The 17,719-nt window shown below is 50.2% G+C and overlaps 1 protein-coding gene across 2 annotated transcripts; it reads left to right on the plus strand.

Annotated features, from left to right (window-relative positions):
- On the plus strand, positions 1-12,951 carry Gabrd (gamma-aminobutyric acid type A receptor subunit delta). Of its 2 annotated transcripts, XM_029475848.2 has the most exons (10): positions 1-181; positions 333-434; positions 8,899-9,011; positions 9,309-9,376; positions 9,469-9,689; positions 9,994-10,076; positions 10,641-10,778; positions 11,374-11,529; positions 11,786-11,997; positions 12,238-12,951. In XM_029475848.2, exons 1-10 carry the CDS (start codon positions 114-116, stop codon positions 12,526-12,528), a joined length of 1,452 nt encoding a protein of 483 aa, XP_029331708.1. In that variant the 5' UTR covers positions 1-113; the 3' UTR covers positions 12,529-12,951. The 2 variants fall into 2 exon arrangements, with proteins under 2 accessions (XP_029331708.1, XP_021016746.1); XM_021161087.3 differs by lacking the exon at positions 333-434.
- The last annotated feature ends 4,768 nt before the right edge of the window (positions 12,952-17,719 follow it).

The raw sequence follows: 17,719 nt of genomic DNA on the forward strand, positions 1-17,719 counted from the left end.
TTCCACTCTCCTTCGCGCTCCCGCCCTTCTGGTGCCGCCGCGCGGCCGCAGGCAAAGCAACTTTGCTTGCGCTGGGGCTAGCTGGACCTGTCCCGCGCACAGCCCGCAAGGCCATGGACGTTCTGGGCTGGCTGCTGCTGCCGCTCCTGCTGCTGTGCACGCAGCCGCACCATGGCGCCAGGTGAGCAGCTCGTGGGCCAGGGATGATGTGGGGCAGAAGGGACTCGTTCTTTGGCGGGCACCCTCGGTGGGGCAGAGTTCCGAGTTGTCAGGACCCAGAGTCTTCACCTCTAGGTCCACCCTGTTGTGCTTTGCGCCTGCCGCTCTTCCAGATCTAAGGACCCGGCCGACCTCTCTCCTGCTGCCCGGGTGCTGTCCGCCGTCCTCGGTGCTGAACGCTGCGCTGTGGGGCGGGATTGGAGCCGCCAGGCCAGGTTAATGTGGAAACCTCTCTTCATCCTTGTCCTTGGCCCCATCCCACTGAGCTGGTTCCTGCTCCGCTGGTACCCTTCCAAGTGCAGAGCTGAAGCTCGACAGGATGAGCTGAGGGCAAGAAGAAGGGAAGACTTAAGAACTGGGGGTCGTGGGGAGCGGGTCTGCCCTTGAGAAATGACCATCCTTTTCCTCCGGCTTGTATGGACACCTTAGAAAGGTTTGTCCCAACCCTGTCAGTAGAGTAAAGGTGACTGTGGGGCTTCTCTCAGCAGTTGCTTCTGAGTTTACAGACTGAATCCTGATTGCAGGTGAACAGCAGCCAAGTAGTCCTGTCGAATACCCCCATGGAAGGAGACTATATTCTTGGGGATAAAAGAAGGCTGTTTCCCCAGAGCAAGAAGAGTCTAAGCAGGGAGGCCTTAGGCTGGAGCATCCTCTCAGGAGCTTCCAACACTCCACAGTCCCTGTCTTCTTTCTCTTCTCACTGGGACTTAGAATCCAACCTTGGTCATCTTGGGCCGAGCAACCTACCATGAGAGTCATAAGAAGCAAGTGAAGGGTCTTTGTGAGATCCTTTGGAGGAAAAGGCAGAAATCAAACAGTGGAGACAGGTCCCTGGAGCTCTGGACTTGAGGGCCAACTGGCACGGACCTAGAGGGTTGGACAACAGATATGGCTGCATGCCAGCTGTATTTTGGCCGTAGAGTCCCAGGAAGCATGTCATGCAGGTGTCTGAGCCTCTCTGTTGGCAGGTGGGGGACAGGTCCAGAAGGCCTAGATCTGGCTACAAATGTTATAACTAGGTTGGAGAGTAGAGAGTGGCTGCTGACCGTAAGCCTCTGATCAGCCAATGCCCAGAAAAGGGTTCTGTTTCTTATTTAGTCCCTGTGGGCTTTACTTCCTTGCTTCTCAGAGGGTGAAGCATAGTAACATGGCTGCAGCTGTCATGTTTGAGGCTCTGAGGTCGGATGTTGGCCGTGACCATGGCCACATAGCCAAGAATTTGAAAACTGAGAGGCTCTGACAACCCCAACATTTTAGTCTGAGCATGACACCAAAACTCATTTGTTGGCAAATCCTGTCCTATGCTGACACGAAGCTCGTTTTCTATTTATTCTATTTACAGAACCTATTTATAGGTTGCTTGCTGGGAAATTCTCCAGACCCCTCCCTCAACTCTGCATGCATAGCCTATCCCCTTCCCCAAAGTAAAAAAATAAAAAAATAAAAAGAAAGAAAGAAAGAAAAAAGAAAAAAGAAGAAGAAGAAATTCTAAATCCTGGCTTGTGTGAGGCTTCTGAGGCGTTGGACAAGGGATTGTGTACTTGTGTTCTTGGGCACACAGTGGAGCTGAAGGACCCAATATCCTTATCCTAATCTTATGTGGATCAGCACTGTGCATAAAGTGGAGGAAGCACTGCTCTGCTGAGCTTCCGTTTCATCCTTGAATCGAAATAGTTACTGTCTTGTCATATCTTAAAAGTCTGTCCTTAGATGGCTCTGTCCAGACCTTCTTCTCTCGGCCTGGCCTGACAATTACACAATGTGGAATTGTCAGTAGGGCAGGGCTAGGGCTAAACGATCTCTCTAGAGAGGGAAAGAGCCAAAGACACAGCTGCCAGTTCAGCCCTTGTGGTGACCTTCAGAGTTAGCCAGGTGCTATCTGTGCCCTCTCACCTTTTCCAGCCCCTCTACTTTGGACAGCTTCCCCTCTTAGTCTTCAGATCCTCCTCAGTCTTGGCCTTAGTGGTTCCTTGTGGGAAAGGCTTTGAGATAGGAGGATAGCATCCGTGTCATATTTGTGGGCTGGGTGTAGAGTATGAAGACCTGCATCTATAGTGGGCACTGAGCTTGTCAACTGCACACCCGTGTGGGTGTCCCTCCCAGGCTGTTGGCACCTCTATCTCCCTGGCACTCATGGTGCGATGGTCGCAATACTCTTCTTTGCCTTGGTAACTGGGATGCTAGCAAGGAGCATGCTGCTCTAAAAGCAGAGCTGTGGGATCCGTGGGCTTATGTGTGCACAGTGGATGCATGCTGCAGTGAAGAGCATCCGCTGCCTGGCTCAGCTGCACCCACCTTCCTTTTCTGTCTCCAGAGGCATAAGGGTGGGCTCATTTCTCAGTGGGAGAGGAGAGAAGAAGCTCCCATAATACACCAGAAGTAGTTCAAGGGGGGGGGGAGCTAATGTGTTTTCACTTCATCTACTCTGTTCCAAGACTTTGAATCCCCCAAACCAAAGCCTGGCATGCGTCTCTAAGCCTCTCTGTCCATCTATCCAAATGATGTCCTAACCCCAGATTATCAATGGTCTCCAAGGGAGCTGCCAAGATCAGTGTAACTTACTAGTAAGAATGGAGACGTTTCTACTCCATGTGTGCTCCTTGAGTGCAGAGCATGTGCACTCCCTGCCCATTAGTTTACCCGCTCTGTAAAACCTGTCATGAACCATTGGATAAGAGTAGAGCTTTAGAGCCGGGCGTGGTGGTGCACGCCTTTAATCCCAGCACTCGGGAGGCAGAGGCAGGAGGATTTCTGAGTTCAAGGCCAGCCTGGTCTACAAAGTGAGTTCCAGGACAGCCAGGGCTATACAGAGAAACCCTGTCTCAAAAAAAAAAAAAAAAAAAACAAACCAAACCAACCAACCAAACAAACAAACAAACAAAAAGAGTAGAGCTTTAGGAACTGTGGGCTTCAGATCCCAGAATCTGGCATGTAGCTGGGTCTTTCTCACACCTTAGTCCTCTGCACTCATTGAGAGCTGGAAAACGGCAGTTACTCTCCTAGCAAAGAAGAGACTCCAGAGCGAGTAAGGTCTCCTCCTTTATTGCTTCTAGAACGTAGGAAGAGCCTGTCTCTGCCAACTCAAGGTGTTTCCCTGAGGATCTTACTTCTGTGACCTTACTCTTATGTTCCGATCAGACCTTGTATGAAGATAGAGGAGACATGTGCACACATGTGCCACTGCCTTGAGACAGGGCCAGGAAGGACAGTGTCTCCTGATGGCCTCATTCCGAGCAGGCTACATGACAGCTGGGTAGTCCAAAAATAAAGCCCATTTCAAGTCCCTTCACATCTGGCCTTCAGGATGACCTTCATTTGTGTTCCTAATTGTACTTTGTGAAGACTAGGACTTCATTTAACCACTTCATACCCTGTAACCACATTGTCTCATTTCCAGCTCTGCCTATCACCCCAGGAAACTGCTGGGGGTGGGACAATGGCTCTGTTTGGAATAAACAACAGACCCTGATGCTTTGTCTTGCTCCTCGTGATGGGCTAAAGCATCAGTGCTTGGTAGGCCAGGGGTCTGGAAAATTTTGTTAGCTAAGGAAATCTTGGTAGACAGCTGATTCTTCAAAGTCCAGTATATATGAAGCACACAAACTAAATGATATTCTTAAGACACACCTAAAAGCACATAAAGTCATAGGAACATGACCTTGCCATGTGCAGAGAAAGGCGGGGCTGAGTCTGAATCCCCTAGCTGCTTTAGTTCTAGGAGAACTATGCATGTGTGCACGTTTGTACGTGTGCTTGCTTTTGTGTGTGTGTGTGTGTGTGTGTGTGTGTGTAGGGAGGATGTTGTTGTTACTGTCTATTTGCTTCCCTCCTCTATTTTGGTTCTTTGAAACAAGATCTCATGTAGCCCAGCCTGGCCTTGAACTCTCTATATATCTGCGGCTGGCTTTAAATTTCTGATCCTTCTCCTTCCACTTCTGAGATTATAAGCATGTGCTACCACACCTGACAGAACTGTGCATTTAAAACTTAAAATGTGAGCTTAACTGTGAGACCTGCTGTTTAGAACCTCTTCCCTGACTCCAGTTTGAGGCTTTTCCTGCCTTCAGAGCCCTTTATGTCTACCTCCTCCATGTCACGGCCTCTGATCATGGTCTTTTTACAACCCAGAGCCCTCTCTGTTTCATTGTCTCCGGGAGGCTGTCTCTCTGTATAACCTCCAGCCTAGGCAGAAGAGATTCTGAAGTCCCACTTCTAGCATCCATTTCTTTTAAGACCACTCACGTTGATTTTTTTCCCACAATCCCTGGACTGCTACCTAACCTGGGCTGTGACATCGGTCTGTGTCTCTGCCTTAGAGAGGTTATTTGATGATCAGGACAGGTGGCTCAGTTAGCAAAGTGTTTGCCACACAAGGATAAGGTCTTGACTTTGAACCCTAACATGTAAAAATGCTGGGTGGCCAGCAATGTGAAAGTACAAACAGGAGCCCACCTTCACAGTAACACACTTCCTCCAACAAGGCCACACCCACTCCAATGAGGCCACACCCCCTAATAGTGCCATTCCCTGTTGGTCAAGGTTTCACACGTATAAGTCAATGGGGTGTCATTCCCACCCAAACTACTGCACCTGCATACTTTACTAGGTGTGTTCTAGGTTACTGAGAGACCCTGTCTCAAAAAACAGCACCTGAGGAATGGCATCCAAATGCATTTGCACACATATGCACACACATATACACAAACACGCATCCACACATATACACATGCATGCGCTCATACCCACACACGAACAGGGAGTCTCTTGATATTTGGAGTGGAGAGGTGGATAGTTAGGAATAATTCCTGAGGAGTGCTTGAAGGCAAAACAGAAAAGCAATAGAAGAAGAGGCTGTTGGCTTTTGGGGAGGAGGGAGAGGAGCCAGAAGGACTGGAGGGACAGGGAGGCTGGGTGAGTGAAGCTGGAGAGAGAGAGAATGGGAGGGGCAAGTGCAGCAGGTCTGGAGAGAGCTGAAGAGTCAGGGGAGGGAACAGGGAAGTTCAGAGTGGGAGAAAGAGCATTGTCTTCAGTAAAACAGGGATGCAAGGGGTGTGAGGTGGAGAGAGAATCTAGCCTAATATCGGCCTTCATGGCATGCCAGGGGGTTGTGGGGGGTCCTCACACAGCAGGAGGCGAATGCTGGGATTCTCAGTTGCCACCAGAAGAAACAGGAGACTGAAGGCAAGCCTGATTGAGTGACTCTGCACTAAGAAGCAGGCAGCCAGGCTTTCTGGGGCCTGCGTTTAATCACACTACTCAGAAGGCAGAAGCAGATGGATCTCTGTGAGTTTAAGTGAGTTCTAAGACAACCAGAACTGTGTAGAGAGACCTAGTCTCCAAAAAAAAAAGAAAGAGAGAAAGAAAGAAAGAAAGAAAGAAAGAAAGAAAGAAAGAAAGAAAGAAAGAAAGGAAGGAAGGAAGAAAGAAAGAAAGAAGAAAGAGAAAAAGAAAAAACAAACAGACAGGCATAGTGGCACACGCCTTTAATCCCAGCACTCAGGAGGCAGAGGCAGGCAGATTTCTGAGTTCAAGGCCGGCTTGGTCTACAAAGTGAGTTCCAGGACAGCCAAGGCTACACAGAGAAACCCTGTCTCAAAACAAAACAAAACAAAACAAAACAAAATACAACACAACAAAAAATAAAACCAAAAAAGAAAAAGAAAAACAAACAAACAACCCCCCCCCAAATACCCAAAACCTAACCAAAAATTAAAAACTCAAATCAGGCAATGCACAGAGTAGAGGAGCAGAGCCAGGTATTCAGTACCCAGGAGGGCTGAGGGGGCTGTTGCAGGGTCCTGACAAGGTGACCCAGAAAAAGGCTGCATTTCTGGTAGTATCAGGTAGGATTCTTTTCCACTGTCCCTGGAGACCATGTCCAAAGTTACTCTCTTGTCCCTGGAATTCACTGACTGACTGGCTCTGTTCCTGATAAGGATATCCACTGTTGTTGTGTTTTTGTTTTTGTTTTAATTATTTTTTGCCTTCGTGAAGAAAGGAATCTGTCAAGAGACCCAGACAATTTAAGTAGAAGTTTATTTAGCAAAGCAAGTACTCAAAAAAAAAAAAAAAAAAAAGAAGACTGGAGTGGGCTGCGCCAAGACAAGGAGCAGCTCAGGGGTTCTCAGTTATGTACTTTAAAAGACACTTTTATGAATGTGTATGAGGCAGGTGGTGTATTCATGGTGTAGAATAACACCTTTTCCCTCTCAAATCAGAGTGGACAGGATCTTTCTTTTAGGATGTTTCTTCTCAAGACTTGCATAAAAAGTTATGTGTCAATGTCCCAGTGCAGGAGATACTTTAACAAGTCCGAGGACTCAGACCCTCTGCTAGAGCACATGTGTAGTGAGGACACCCTGGTGCTTTTGTTCCTGGTGTGGAGGGAACAACCTCACTAAAGGTTTTTTTTGGTTTTTTGGGGGGAGGGGGGTTCGAGACAGGGTTTCTCTGTATAGCCCTGGCTGTCCTGGAACTCACTTTGTAGACCAGGCTGGCCTCGAACTCAGAAATCCACCTGCCTCTGCCTCCCGAGTGCTGGGATTAAAGGCGTGTGCCACCACGCCCGGCCTCACTAAAGTTTTAAGGATGTTTAACCACAAAGGAACATTCTAACCAATAGCAGACAGAGATACCAGGACGCAGCCTCGTTTTCCTCCAATGTCATGTCTAAGTCCTTCCTACCCCACATCATGCCCTCGCTTTTAGTAGAGTCCCCTCTTTCATGATAGACCCTTTCCCCCGTAGGCAGGAGCGTAGTAGCATGCATTAGTGTCCTAGGCTGCCACAACAAATTACACAAACTGGGTGCCTTCAAACAACAGGAACTGATTCTTTTGTACTTCTGAGGCAGATACCCCCAACCCTCTGGACCATCTGAAGACAGTTGCCCCAGGCTTCCCTCCTGTTTCTAGTGTCAGCCAGTAGTACTCAGCCCTCCTTACCTTGTAGAGGCACCACCCAGCCTCTGCCTTGTCGTTATCTGTTTCCCCATCTCTGCCATCTGTTTTCCTCTAAGAGCCCTGCCCTACTGCAATGTGGTCTTTCCCTAACAACACTCACAACGACTTTATGCTCAGATAAGGTCCCATACTGGGGTTCCCAGTAGAAACGAAGGTAGGGACAGTGAGGAAGGGTAGGAACTCAGTGTCAGCAAGCAGAGGAAAGTATGGAGAGACTGCCAAGGGCCTCCTGCTCTGGCAGTGCCTGCTTTGATGGTAGGATGGGTTCCAATGTCTGCCCCACGTGCAGTTTTGGATCCATTGGAGGGGTGTCCCAAACTTTTAGGGACCTCAACTCAGGCAATATTAGGATTTGTGGCTACAGTACAGAAAAAATTTGGGACTAACTAGTTTATTGAGTAGAGATAGAGATGTTGTTTGTTTGTTTGTTTGTTTGTTTGTAAGGCAGGATCTCATTATGTAGCTCTGGCTAGCTTGGAACTCACTATATAAATGAGATCAGCTTTCTGAACTCACAGGCATCTACCTGCTTCCGTCTCCTGAGTATTGGAGTTACAGAGACAGATTTTATGAGCAATATTTTAATATATGCTTAAGCATGAGGGTTAAGAGAAGAGAAATTAGCCAGAAGGACAGCCATATAGCATATGTATGCTTCCCAAACGCAAGCAGTGGGAAGAAAAGCATACAGGCTTCTCAAGGGAGCGTCTCGATTAATTGTCTTAGTTTTCGGCATAAACACCCTTTTTGTGGTTTTCTAGTTGCATCTCAAAGTGTTGCTAAGAAGCCTTTTTCTTCTTCTTTTTTTTTTTTCTCTCTCCTGATAACTGAGGATATAGGATAGGGCAGCTCAGGCAATACCCTGGTAGAACCAGAAGCCACCAAATTACACAAGAAGTTTAGGACATGACCTTTTCCTTGTAAGTGGGTTTTCTGGTGAAAGTCCTCAAAAAAAAAAAATGCAAGTTTACAGCTCAGCAGGAAAAGGGGAGGCTTTGGAGTTGCTGATTGTGTAGAATTCTTGCTTCTCTACTGGCTAGAAGCTCCAACTGGATTCCCAAGTGTGTGAGTTCCTCTCCCTTCTCACATCCCCACAATTTCCCCTGCCTTCCTGTTCTACCTGGTAGGCCTACTGGGAACAACAGGGCCAGCACAGGTTTTTTCGTGCTGTTCCCAGCTGCTCCTGGGTCAGGCTAACCCCAGATGTGCATGGCTACTTGAGGGGCTGGGCTGGGAGGGTGGGGCAGGCTGGGGCCCTTCTGAGAAGACAGAGCTCAAGTCTCTGGGCATCTCTCACTTCTTTCTCTTCAGCCATATCCAGGGGATCTTTGCTGACAGGAAGGCTATGTGGTCTTGTCAGGGTTCTCTGCTTTAGAGGAAAGCCCCGGGGATTGGGACTCCAGTTACCAAGCCTTTAATTTCCTCCCATAAATACATGGGGGGAGGGGACTAAGGAGACACCTCAAGGGAGTCTGGGAGCTCTGCCTCTATTCTGGGGTGGACACAGGGCATCATTCCTCAGGAGCAGACAGGAAGGTGCCTGAAACTGGGCAGAAAGGTAGCAGAGTGTGGAGAGCCTCTTCATTTCTCTGTGTCTTGCCTGAAGGGTCCAGAGGGGCCGGCGCCTGCTCCTCCTTGGCACCTGTGCTGAGGGCAATGCTCCACCCGCAGGCCCTGATGCTCTGCCTGCTGTGACCAGTTGGCCTTGTGTTCCCAGGGCAATGAATGACATTGGGGACTACGTGGGCTCCAACCTGGAGATATCCTGGCTCCCCAACCTGGATGGCTTAATGGAGGGCTATGCCCGAAACTTCCGACCAGGCATTGGAGGTACAGGCAGATGATGTCTTAGGAGCAGAAACAGCTCCAACCCTGGATCTGCTGTGGGTGTGGGCTCTTCTGGGCTCCGGTTTGGCAACTCCAGGGGTTCACTGGATTTCAAGCCCCAGGCATCCCAGATGGAAGAGGTAGCTCCCCAGGCACTGAGGCAAATGTGTAATGGCTCCAAGTTCCCTGAAAAGGCCATGGATATTATTCTGTCCCACCTGTCTGGGCTGGCCTAGAAGGGTAGCTGGGTGCTGGACTGGGGTTTCTACTACAACATTAGCAGGCCCCTCTTTCTTACAGGTCCTCCTGTGAATGTGGCGCTTGCCCTAGAGGTGGCCAGCATTGACCATATCTCAGAGGCAAACATGGTAGGTGCCAGTCAATGCGGCTCCCTGGGTTGTGTGCCATCAGGGGGAGAGCAAGGGACAACGGTGCCAGCACTTACCCTCCTTCTCTACAGGAATACACCATGACTGTGTTCCTGCATCAGAGCTGGCGGGACAGCAGGCTGTCCTACAACCATACCAACGAGACCCTAGGCCTGGACAGCCGCTTTGTGGACAAGCTATGGCTCCCTGACACCTTCATTGTGAATGCCAAGTCTGCCTGGTTCCATGATGTGACTGTGGAAAACAAGCTTATCCGCCTACAGCCTGACGGGGTGATTTTATACAGCATCCGGTGAGCTGGGCCTACCTTCCCATGCCTTCTGGAAGAGCATCCCATGAGCTTGGGCACACACCCTCATTCTGCCACCACACAGATACATGATGGTACCCGTTGTCCCCACTAGCTTTCAGGGAGGGGCTGCTCAGTTGACATTGGCTTCAGATGTTACAGTAGGCATCAGGAGTGGCATGTGGCTCCCGATGAGTAGGTGGCTCCTCTGTGTTGGTGCAGGGCAGTATATCTGCTGTCTAGGGGCAGGGGACCTGCTAGCTTCTAAGGGACACCATGACCTCACTAATCCACTTTGCCTGTACAGCATCACCTCCACAGTGGCCTGTGACATGGACCTCGCCAAGTACCCACTGGATGAGCAGGAGTGCATGCTGGACCTAGAGAGCTGTGAGTGTCCTCTCCACGACTGGGGTAGGCTCCTTCTTGTCTGCGGCTGCACTGGCTCATCCAGTGGGGCAGGGCAGTCAGGGTTGCAAGTCTGTGACGCTCAGGGCCAGGGCCAGGCTGGCCTGGATCAGAGGACAGGGAAGCATCCAGGGTAGGGCTTCCTTAAGAGCCAGTAGTCTGTATAGGGCTAAAAGACCTAAAGGAACTTAGCCAGCACAAGTGGAGAAGAGCCCAGAAGATCTGGCTCTGGCAACCAGGCTGTCCCAACAGAACAGAGCTCAGTTAACCTGGGTCCCTTTGTATTCTGCATCAAGGATGGTTCTGATTCTGTCAGCACTTCTGGCCCTGTCATCCCTCTCAGAGATGTAGAATGTTGCGCCGGAGCTGAGGACACTTCCCCACATCTCCTACCCCCACCCCTGACTGAACATGACTGAATGAGGTCTCTGTTGTTGTCACTGGGTCAGCCCCACCACTCAGGCTCTCCATGTAGATGGGCCATTCTCCCTGAGGCTGCCAAGGGCTGAGCTAGGCCCTGCTGCCCACTGGTGGGCTCTCTTACAGATGGCTACTCTTCTGAGGACATTGTCTATTATTGGTCAGAAAACCAGGAGCAGATCCACGGGCTGGACAGGCTGCAGCTGGCCCAGTTCACTATCACCAGTTACCGCTTCACCACGGAGCTGATGAACTTCAAATCGGGTAATGTGGCCTCTCCTGTGAACTGCCTGCAAGTCTCTTGTGCTTTATAACTGAGCTCCCAGACAGTTCTGAGGGTCGAGGATGCTCCTGGAAAACCCCCGAGTTGGGCATTAGCTGAGTGTTGCTGACTGTGCTCAGATGGAATGGGAACATGCCGACATGCCATACAGCCAGGTTCTACCCTCTTACTCTTGGGTTATTTCTTTCCAGTACTTTAGGCTTAGAGAGAACATGAAAGTGACTATTATAGGCCCTTAGCCCCATGACTAAGCCCCTTCCTTGGCCACCTTCCCTTTCAGAGTGTGGATGTGCATAGAGTAGGGCAGAAGGCACAGAGAGAGGCAACAGGTACCCTGACATTAGCTGGGCAGGTTGCTCAGAACCAATTCATCAAACTTGACCCTTCTCTTCTTAGTCTGGGTGAGCCAACATCCTTGTGGCTGGACCTAGAGTAATGTGTAGAAGGTGGGTTTTCTAGGGTCTTCCATCTGAGCCTCACAGTGGAACCAGCAGCCAACCACGTACCCTCCCTGAGGCATATGGGGCAGATGGAGTGGTTGGGAAGAGCTCATCTGACAGTGGGTTGTCCCCACAGCTGGCCAGTTCCCACGGCTCAGCTTACACTTCCAGCTTCGGAGGAACCGGGGTGTCTACATCATCCAGTCTTACATGCCCTCTGTCCTCCTGGTTGCCATGTCCTGGGTCTCCTTCTGGATTAGCCAGGCAGCCGTGCCTGCCAGAGTATCTCTAGGTATGTGTTTTGTCTTTCCTTCCCATGAGCTGGTAGAAGAGATATATAAGAACCCTGCTAGCCATGAGTCAATTCTTTGGACTCTAGACCTCATTCTGTCTGCCCTGTGCAATGGCAAGTCAGAATAGGATTGGCCTCGTGAGCCTAGGGTGGGAGTGGAGGACTGAAGAACTCCCCTTTCCCTGGAACCCAGCCCTGTTGGCTAGGGTAAGGAGGAGAGGGTGGGGGTTCATCGCTGACCATCTACTCCCACCAGGTATCACCACTGTGCTGACAATGACCACGCTCATGGTCAGTGCCCGCTCCTCCCTGCCACGGGCTTCAGCTATCAAAGCTCTGGATGTGTATTTCTGGATCTGCTACGTCTTTGTGTTTGCTGCCCTGGTGGAGTATGCATTTGCCCACTTCAATGCCGACTACAGGAAGAAACGGAAAGCCAAGGTCAAGGTCACCAAGCCAAGGGCAGAGGTGAGAGAGTGAGATGGAATCCTGCCTGGTGCAAGGGAGCAGAAAGAAGTATTATTCTTCTGCTGGCCAGCTCTGAGGTCACTGTTGGCCCTGAGTCCCTGTCCCTGGGGCCAGCTCCTTAGCATCATCCGCTACAGGGTCACAGCGGTACTTAATAAAACCGGACAGGAACAGGGTACTGCACAGTCAGCCAGGGCATCCTCAGCTCTGTCCTCCTGTCTCCTGCCCCACCCTCTGCAGATGGATGTGAGGAACGCCATCGTCCTTTTCTCCCTCTCAGCTGCTGGGGTCAGTCAGGAGTTGGCTATCTCCCGTCGTCAAGGCCGGGTCCCCGGGAACCTCATGGGTTCCTATAGGTCTGTGGAAGTGGAGGCAAAGAAGGAGGGGGGGTCCCGCCCAGGGGGCCCAGGAGGAATCCGTTCCAGACTCAAACCCATCGATGCAGACACCATCGACATCTATGCCCGCGCCGTCTTCCCGGCAGCTTTTGCAGCGGTCAACATCATCTACTGGGCGGCGTACACCATGTGACAGCAGTGCGTGCACCAGGTGATGGCTGTACACATACCACGTGAGGTGGTTGCCACAAACTCCTGGAGGAACGCCCCTCTCCATGGGTCCCAAAATGGGACAGAGAGGAGGCTCGGCTTCCTGGGCTTTACCTCAACTTTGCTCTGAAGACGAGCCTGCACTTCTTGTAGATGAAACAGGATGGGCTTTGCATAGAGGGTCATAGCTGGCCTGACCCTGAAGTTGAGCCTAGTGCTGCTGGGCCCTTGGGAGCTGTGAAGTTTTAGACCCACATCAGGATGGTCCTGATTTCTAGGCCTTTTCTCCGTGGGATCAGGATCAGAGAGAAAAACAGTGGGGGTGGATGACCACTCTCACGGTGACCTGGAGGAGAAGGGCATGGTGAGGCCTCTTTGGTCCCAGCATGAAATAAAGCCTTGACCTGGCCGCTGGTTTCTGTCTTTGTTGCACATGGCAATTGCACTGTGGTCTTCTCTGCCTGTGCTTCTCTGCCACAGGCGACATAGGAAGGATGTGGGGGGGGGCAGCCTACAGAAACCCAGAAAGTCTAGGGTAAGCATGCACTGTGTGGGGTCAGGGTCCCAACAGGGAGGCTGACTAACAGAGGATGACACCAGGAGAGGGGGCTTGGAAAGAAGAATAATCAGCATTGATGACATCATTGTGGGTGACATCACCATGAGTGACATCAGCATTGAGGACACCAGCACTGATGACACCAACATTGGTGACATCACTGTAAGTGGAATCAGCATTGGTGACACCAATATTGGTGACATCAGCATTAGTGATGTCAGCATTGATGAAACCACCAGGATGTATTGGTATCTTTCCCTCCCTGTCACTGGACTACATTGGAGCCATCTTCACTAAGGCAGAAGCAGACCTGGGAGCATGAGCTGAGAACCCTAGCTGGATTCCAAAAACCACCTAATTATGAAGTGCCTTCCCAAAAATCTCAGAACTGGGAACAGATCTGGAGCCAGGGAAGTTCAGAGGTTGCATCCCAGAGGATGAGTTGTGTGGCTGTATTTGAAGGGCCAGGAAAGGCAGAGGCACAGAAACCTACGTATGGCTTAAGAAGTCATCGATCTCTTGATCACTGGAGAGCTCATGCCCAAGATGCCACTACAGTGCCTTCTTGGATGAGGTAATGGGAACTCACAGCGCATCTCAGGCCCTACAGACACCCCTTATCTACTCCCCACAGCAGCCTAGGACCCTAAAGCCATTGGAGCATGTGGCAGGCAGTTCCTAATAAAGGAGTCCAGCTTTTCCATACACAGTCGTCCATGTAGAGGAAGCGAAGGGTACAATTAGCAGAAGAGCTTTCCATCCTTGGTCTGTTCAAAGTCAGCAGCTAGCAGCTCAAGAGGTGACAGAGTCAGACAGACCCACAACTCTGCTTAGTCAGGGTCGGGCAAGACTGTGCTCCATTAGTCCTGTAGCATGCTCCTGGTGGTCTCCTACTTGCCAAGATGTTTGGCAAGTAACCGTGTTAACCAGTAAGTGACTGCAGTAGGACCTGGGCAGTGACCCTTCACAGCCCCAAACCAGTGTAGGTAGCAGTACTATAACACCACTGCAGGGCTCATGAGAGACACACAACAGTGCTAGTCTCAAAATGTAGAGGAAGGCAGTGGCCCCTCTGCTCAGACTATGGACCAGTGCTCATTCTTTCTCTCCAACTCAAAGATCCATGACCTAAGCACACCTTCCTCCTGCCACCTTGGCTACTTTGTACTAAAAGATGAGGTTGTGTGGCTTTACAGGACATCCAGAGGGTGGAAGCACTGGGTCCTGGTATGATCAGGAACTGCAATGATAGAATGGGTCTTGGAGCCAGCAGGGAGCAGGTGGCCAAGCAAAGGCAGATCTGGGTCAGCTGGGGCTCCAGTTCCTGACAGCAGGAGAGGCAGAACAAACCCAGCCACCTTGAGACGCCACAGGACAGGATTGTCCCTTCTCGAGCCCAGGGGCTGGGACTTTTTCTTCATCTCTTTATGTCTGTTCTTCAGTCTTCCTACACGGTTACTGTTTCCACCTCCACTGGTTCAAAGAGTTACCTGAGGATGGGGACACATTGTGTCCCCACATAGGGCACAATGTAGTTAGCCAAGACAACCTAATGCTACATCTTACCATTCGTGCAGTCTAGGTCCCACTCCCAGGAGAGCAGGGTCAGCTCCAGCTCTCTGGGCCTTTGGGGGAGGAGCTGGTGGGTTCAAGTTTTCAGACCTGCTGAGTTCACCTGGACCCAGAGGCCAGCAGCCTAACACCCCTCTGACTACACAACCTGCCAGCTTCAGCACCCGCCTCTGCCCTGCCTCTTGCCGCCTGCAGTCTGCCCTCTTTCTGCTGCATGTACCCACGGGGAGCTATTTAAAGCGGCCTTTGCGATTGCCTTGGGCTCCCACGCAGCCAGGCCCACCCGGGCAGCAGCCTTCGCCTGATTCTGCAACCAGCAATCACTCCCTCAGCCTGCAGGCTTCTATTTCTGCCCACATGTTTACAGGGCAGGAGGAAGGACAGGAAGGATTGATGCTTTTCAAACACCAGCTTCTGTTCCAGTGGTGAGGACAGGAGCTGACTGAAGGCTAGGGGTGGATCAAGGGCTGCAGCTGAGAAGAGCCAGCTTGGAAAGAGAATGTCAGTGCCTCCTGCCTGCAATGGCACCAGGGACAAAGGGTGACAGGCAGGGGGCTTTTCATCCTAGCAGGGACAGCTCTTGGAACTGAGAGTGCCTTCCTCTTTGTCCTGGGCTGGAGTGCATGCTTTGAATGTGGACTGTACCTCCCTGAGGCTGGGCCTGGATGTCAGGAGACAGCCCTGCTTTTCTCTGGCAGCAAGGGCAGGACAATCTCCCAGACTCAAGGTGAGAAGATATTCAGGGTATCAAAAGAGCTGAGACAGGTCCGGGGTCAGGGTTTCTATTTTCTAGGGCTACAAACTGTTCTATCAGAGCTATGGAGACCACAAGTCATGAGTCTAGGAGTAGGCAGCCTCGTTCCAGGGAAAAATTTACTCCGACCTCCCTCTGCTTCCTGGGTGGCCTGAACTCCCGGGATTTAAGATTTATTGCCCTGACCTCTGTGTCCATTATCACATGCTTGGCTTCTGTCCCTTCTCTTCTTACACAAACACCTGCAAACTCGAGCTTGGCTCATCTTAGCCAATTATATCTGCAAGAACCCTATTTCCAAATAAGCCACATTCTGAGGTTCTGGATGTGAAGCGTCCTAGGGGGAAGTTGTTCAGCTCAGTCCAGATGGCAACCCCAGAAGCAGGAGAGTATGATGCAGGGAGAGAATGGGAAAGAGGAAGAGCAGGGAATGTGTTTCGTGACCCAGAGCAAGGAGTGGGCATCCCACTGTCTATGTATGTGTGTATATTTATCCATCATCTCTAACCATGCCCAGTGAATGACTGGCCCCAGGTCCCTAAAGCTTTCAAGCTGAGTGAGCATCTCCAGGGCCATAGTATTACCAGAAAGCAACACCTGTCTCCTTTGGCTTAACAACTAGGACCAACCAGGGTCATCTCCGACTCAGCCATTAATACTGCTTGCATACACTTAGGCATTACATTAAGTCCAATTGTGATGCCTATGTAGCTGTCATTGTAGCAGCTGTCATGGTAGCAACATTGTAGCAACAGCCACCAAAAAAGACAATGAGAGGTTGATGAGATGAGCTTAGCTATCCCTTCATCTGTAGTAGCCCTAAAGGAGTGAGTCCATACCTGCATGATTCTGCTCCTCTATCAACTTCAAGGCTTAGGTGCCTCTGATGCAGTGACACATACCCTTCCAGGTGCTGGTCTTGGTCATCTTGACCACACAGCAGTAACTGGGCAACTGTATGCCCAAGGGAATCTCCAGTAGTAAGTCCTCTGACATCCAGAACTTTTCTTCCCAGCCTCTGTGAGGTTCACATGTTAACCCCAAATCACAGAGACTCTGGCTTGACTTCTTTTACTGTAAACTTTGTTTCACAGGTGGAGAAAACAACAGCACATGTGTTAAGCTCTGATGGGAAAGGTATCTATCCTGGCAGTTAACAGCCAAGGAATACCACAAAGTTACAGTACACAATAAACCTCCCACAGCATATTTATTGGGAGGGAAAATTCAGTAGGGTGGCTGCCTCTGCTCGGGTGAGAAGCAGCAGAGAGCTAATCAGAAGATAGTATTATGGAGGATTTCTTGTGGGGCAGAGCTTTCTAGGGTAGGGATTGGTGGAATTTCAAGTCCTGAGTTTAGGCTTTTTACTCTGTCCAGCTGTTAGGGCAATTGGAGTGTTCTATGGGTGAAACCTGATGGTTGGAGGTACTTGGGAGAGGGGCCTGGCCACTTGCATGACTGAAGTGCTTCCCCCATTTTGTTTATTATCGATAAACAATAAGGGATCAGGAAAGGGGGACGATGCTATCATTAGACTACTTCCTGATGAACGAAGGCATTAAAATACTTGGGGCAAACTTTACCTTGACCATCAGGGTATAATTGGGAGTCCTGGGTCTGGCTCAGTAGCTAGGGACCAATAATCCTGTAATAGCAACCAATTAAAAGTCTAGTTAGAAATCTTTTGGATAAGGGGCTAGAGAGATGGCTTAGCGTTTGAAAGCACTGACTGCTCTTCCATGGGTTCTGAGTTCAAGTCCAAGCAACCACATGGTGGCTCACAACCATCTCCAATGGGATCCGATGCCCTCTTCTGGTGTGTCTGAAGACAGTGACAGTGTACTCATATACATAAGATAAATAAGTCTTTTCTTTTTTTTTTTTTTTGGTTTTTGGAAACAGGGTTTCTCTGTATAGTCCTGGCTGTCCTGGAACTCACTCTGTAGACCAGGCTGGCCTCGAACTCAGAAATCTGTCTGCCTCTGCCTCCCAAGTGCTGGGATTAAAGGCATGTGCCACCATGTGATAAATAAGTCTTAAGGAAAGAAAAAAAAAAAAAAAAAGAGGGCTGGAAAGATGGCTTAGCAGTTAAGAGCACTGACAGGTCTTCCAGAGGTCCTGAGTCCAATTCCCAGCTACCACATGGGGGCTCACAACCATCTGTAATGGGATCCAACCTCCTCTTCTGGTGTGTCTGAAGACAGCAACAGTATACTCATGTGTGTGTGTGTGCGTGCGTGCGTGTGTGTGTGTGTATCCTTTTAAAAAAAGAAAAAAAGGGAAGAAATC

Source organism: Mus caroli, unplaced genomic scaffold (assembly GCF_978045245.1).
Source record: "Mus caroli unplaced genomic scaffold, Mus_caroli_1 scaffold_6, whole genome shotgun sequence".
NCBI lineage: Eukaryota > Metazoa > Chordata > Mammalia > Rodentia > Muridae > Mus > Mus caroli.

Excerpts from the sequence above, each read along its gene's own strand:
- Gabrd (XM_029475848.2), top strand. The coding sequence starts at position 114 with ATGGACGTTCTGGGCTGGCTGCTGCTGCCGCTCCTGCTGCTGTGCACG. Across the intron at positions 9,690-9,993 it reads GTGATTTTATACAGCATCCG|CATCACCTCCACAGTGGCCT; the intron begins GTGAGCTGGGCC and ends TTGCCTGTACAG. Across the intron at positions 10,077-10,640 it reads CATGCTGGACCTAGAGAGCT|ATGGCTACTCTTCTGAGGAC; the intron begins GTGAGTGTCCTC and ends GCTCTCTTACAG.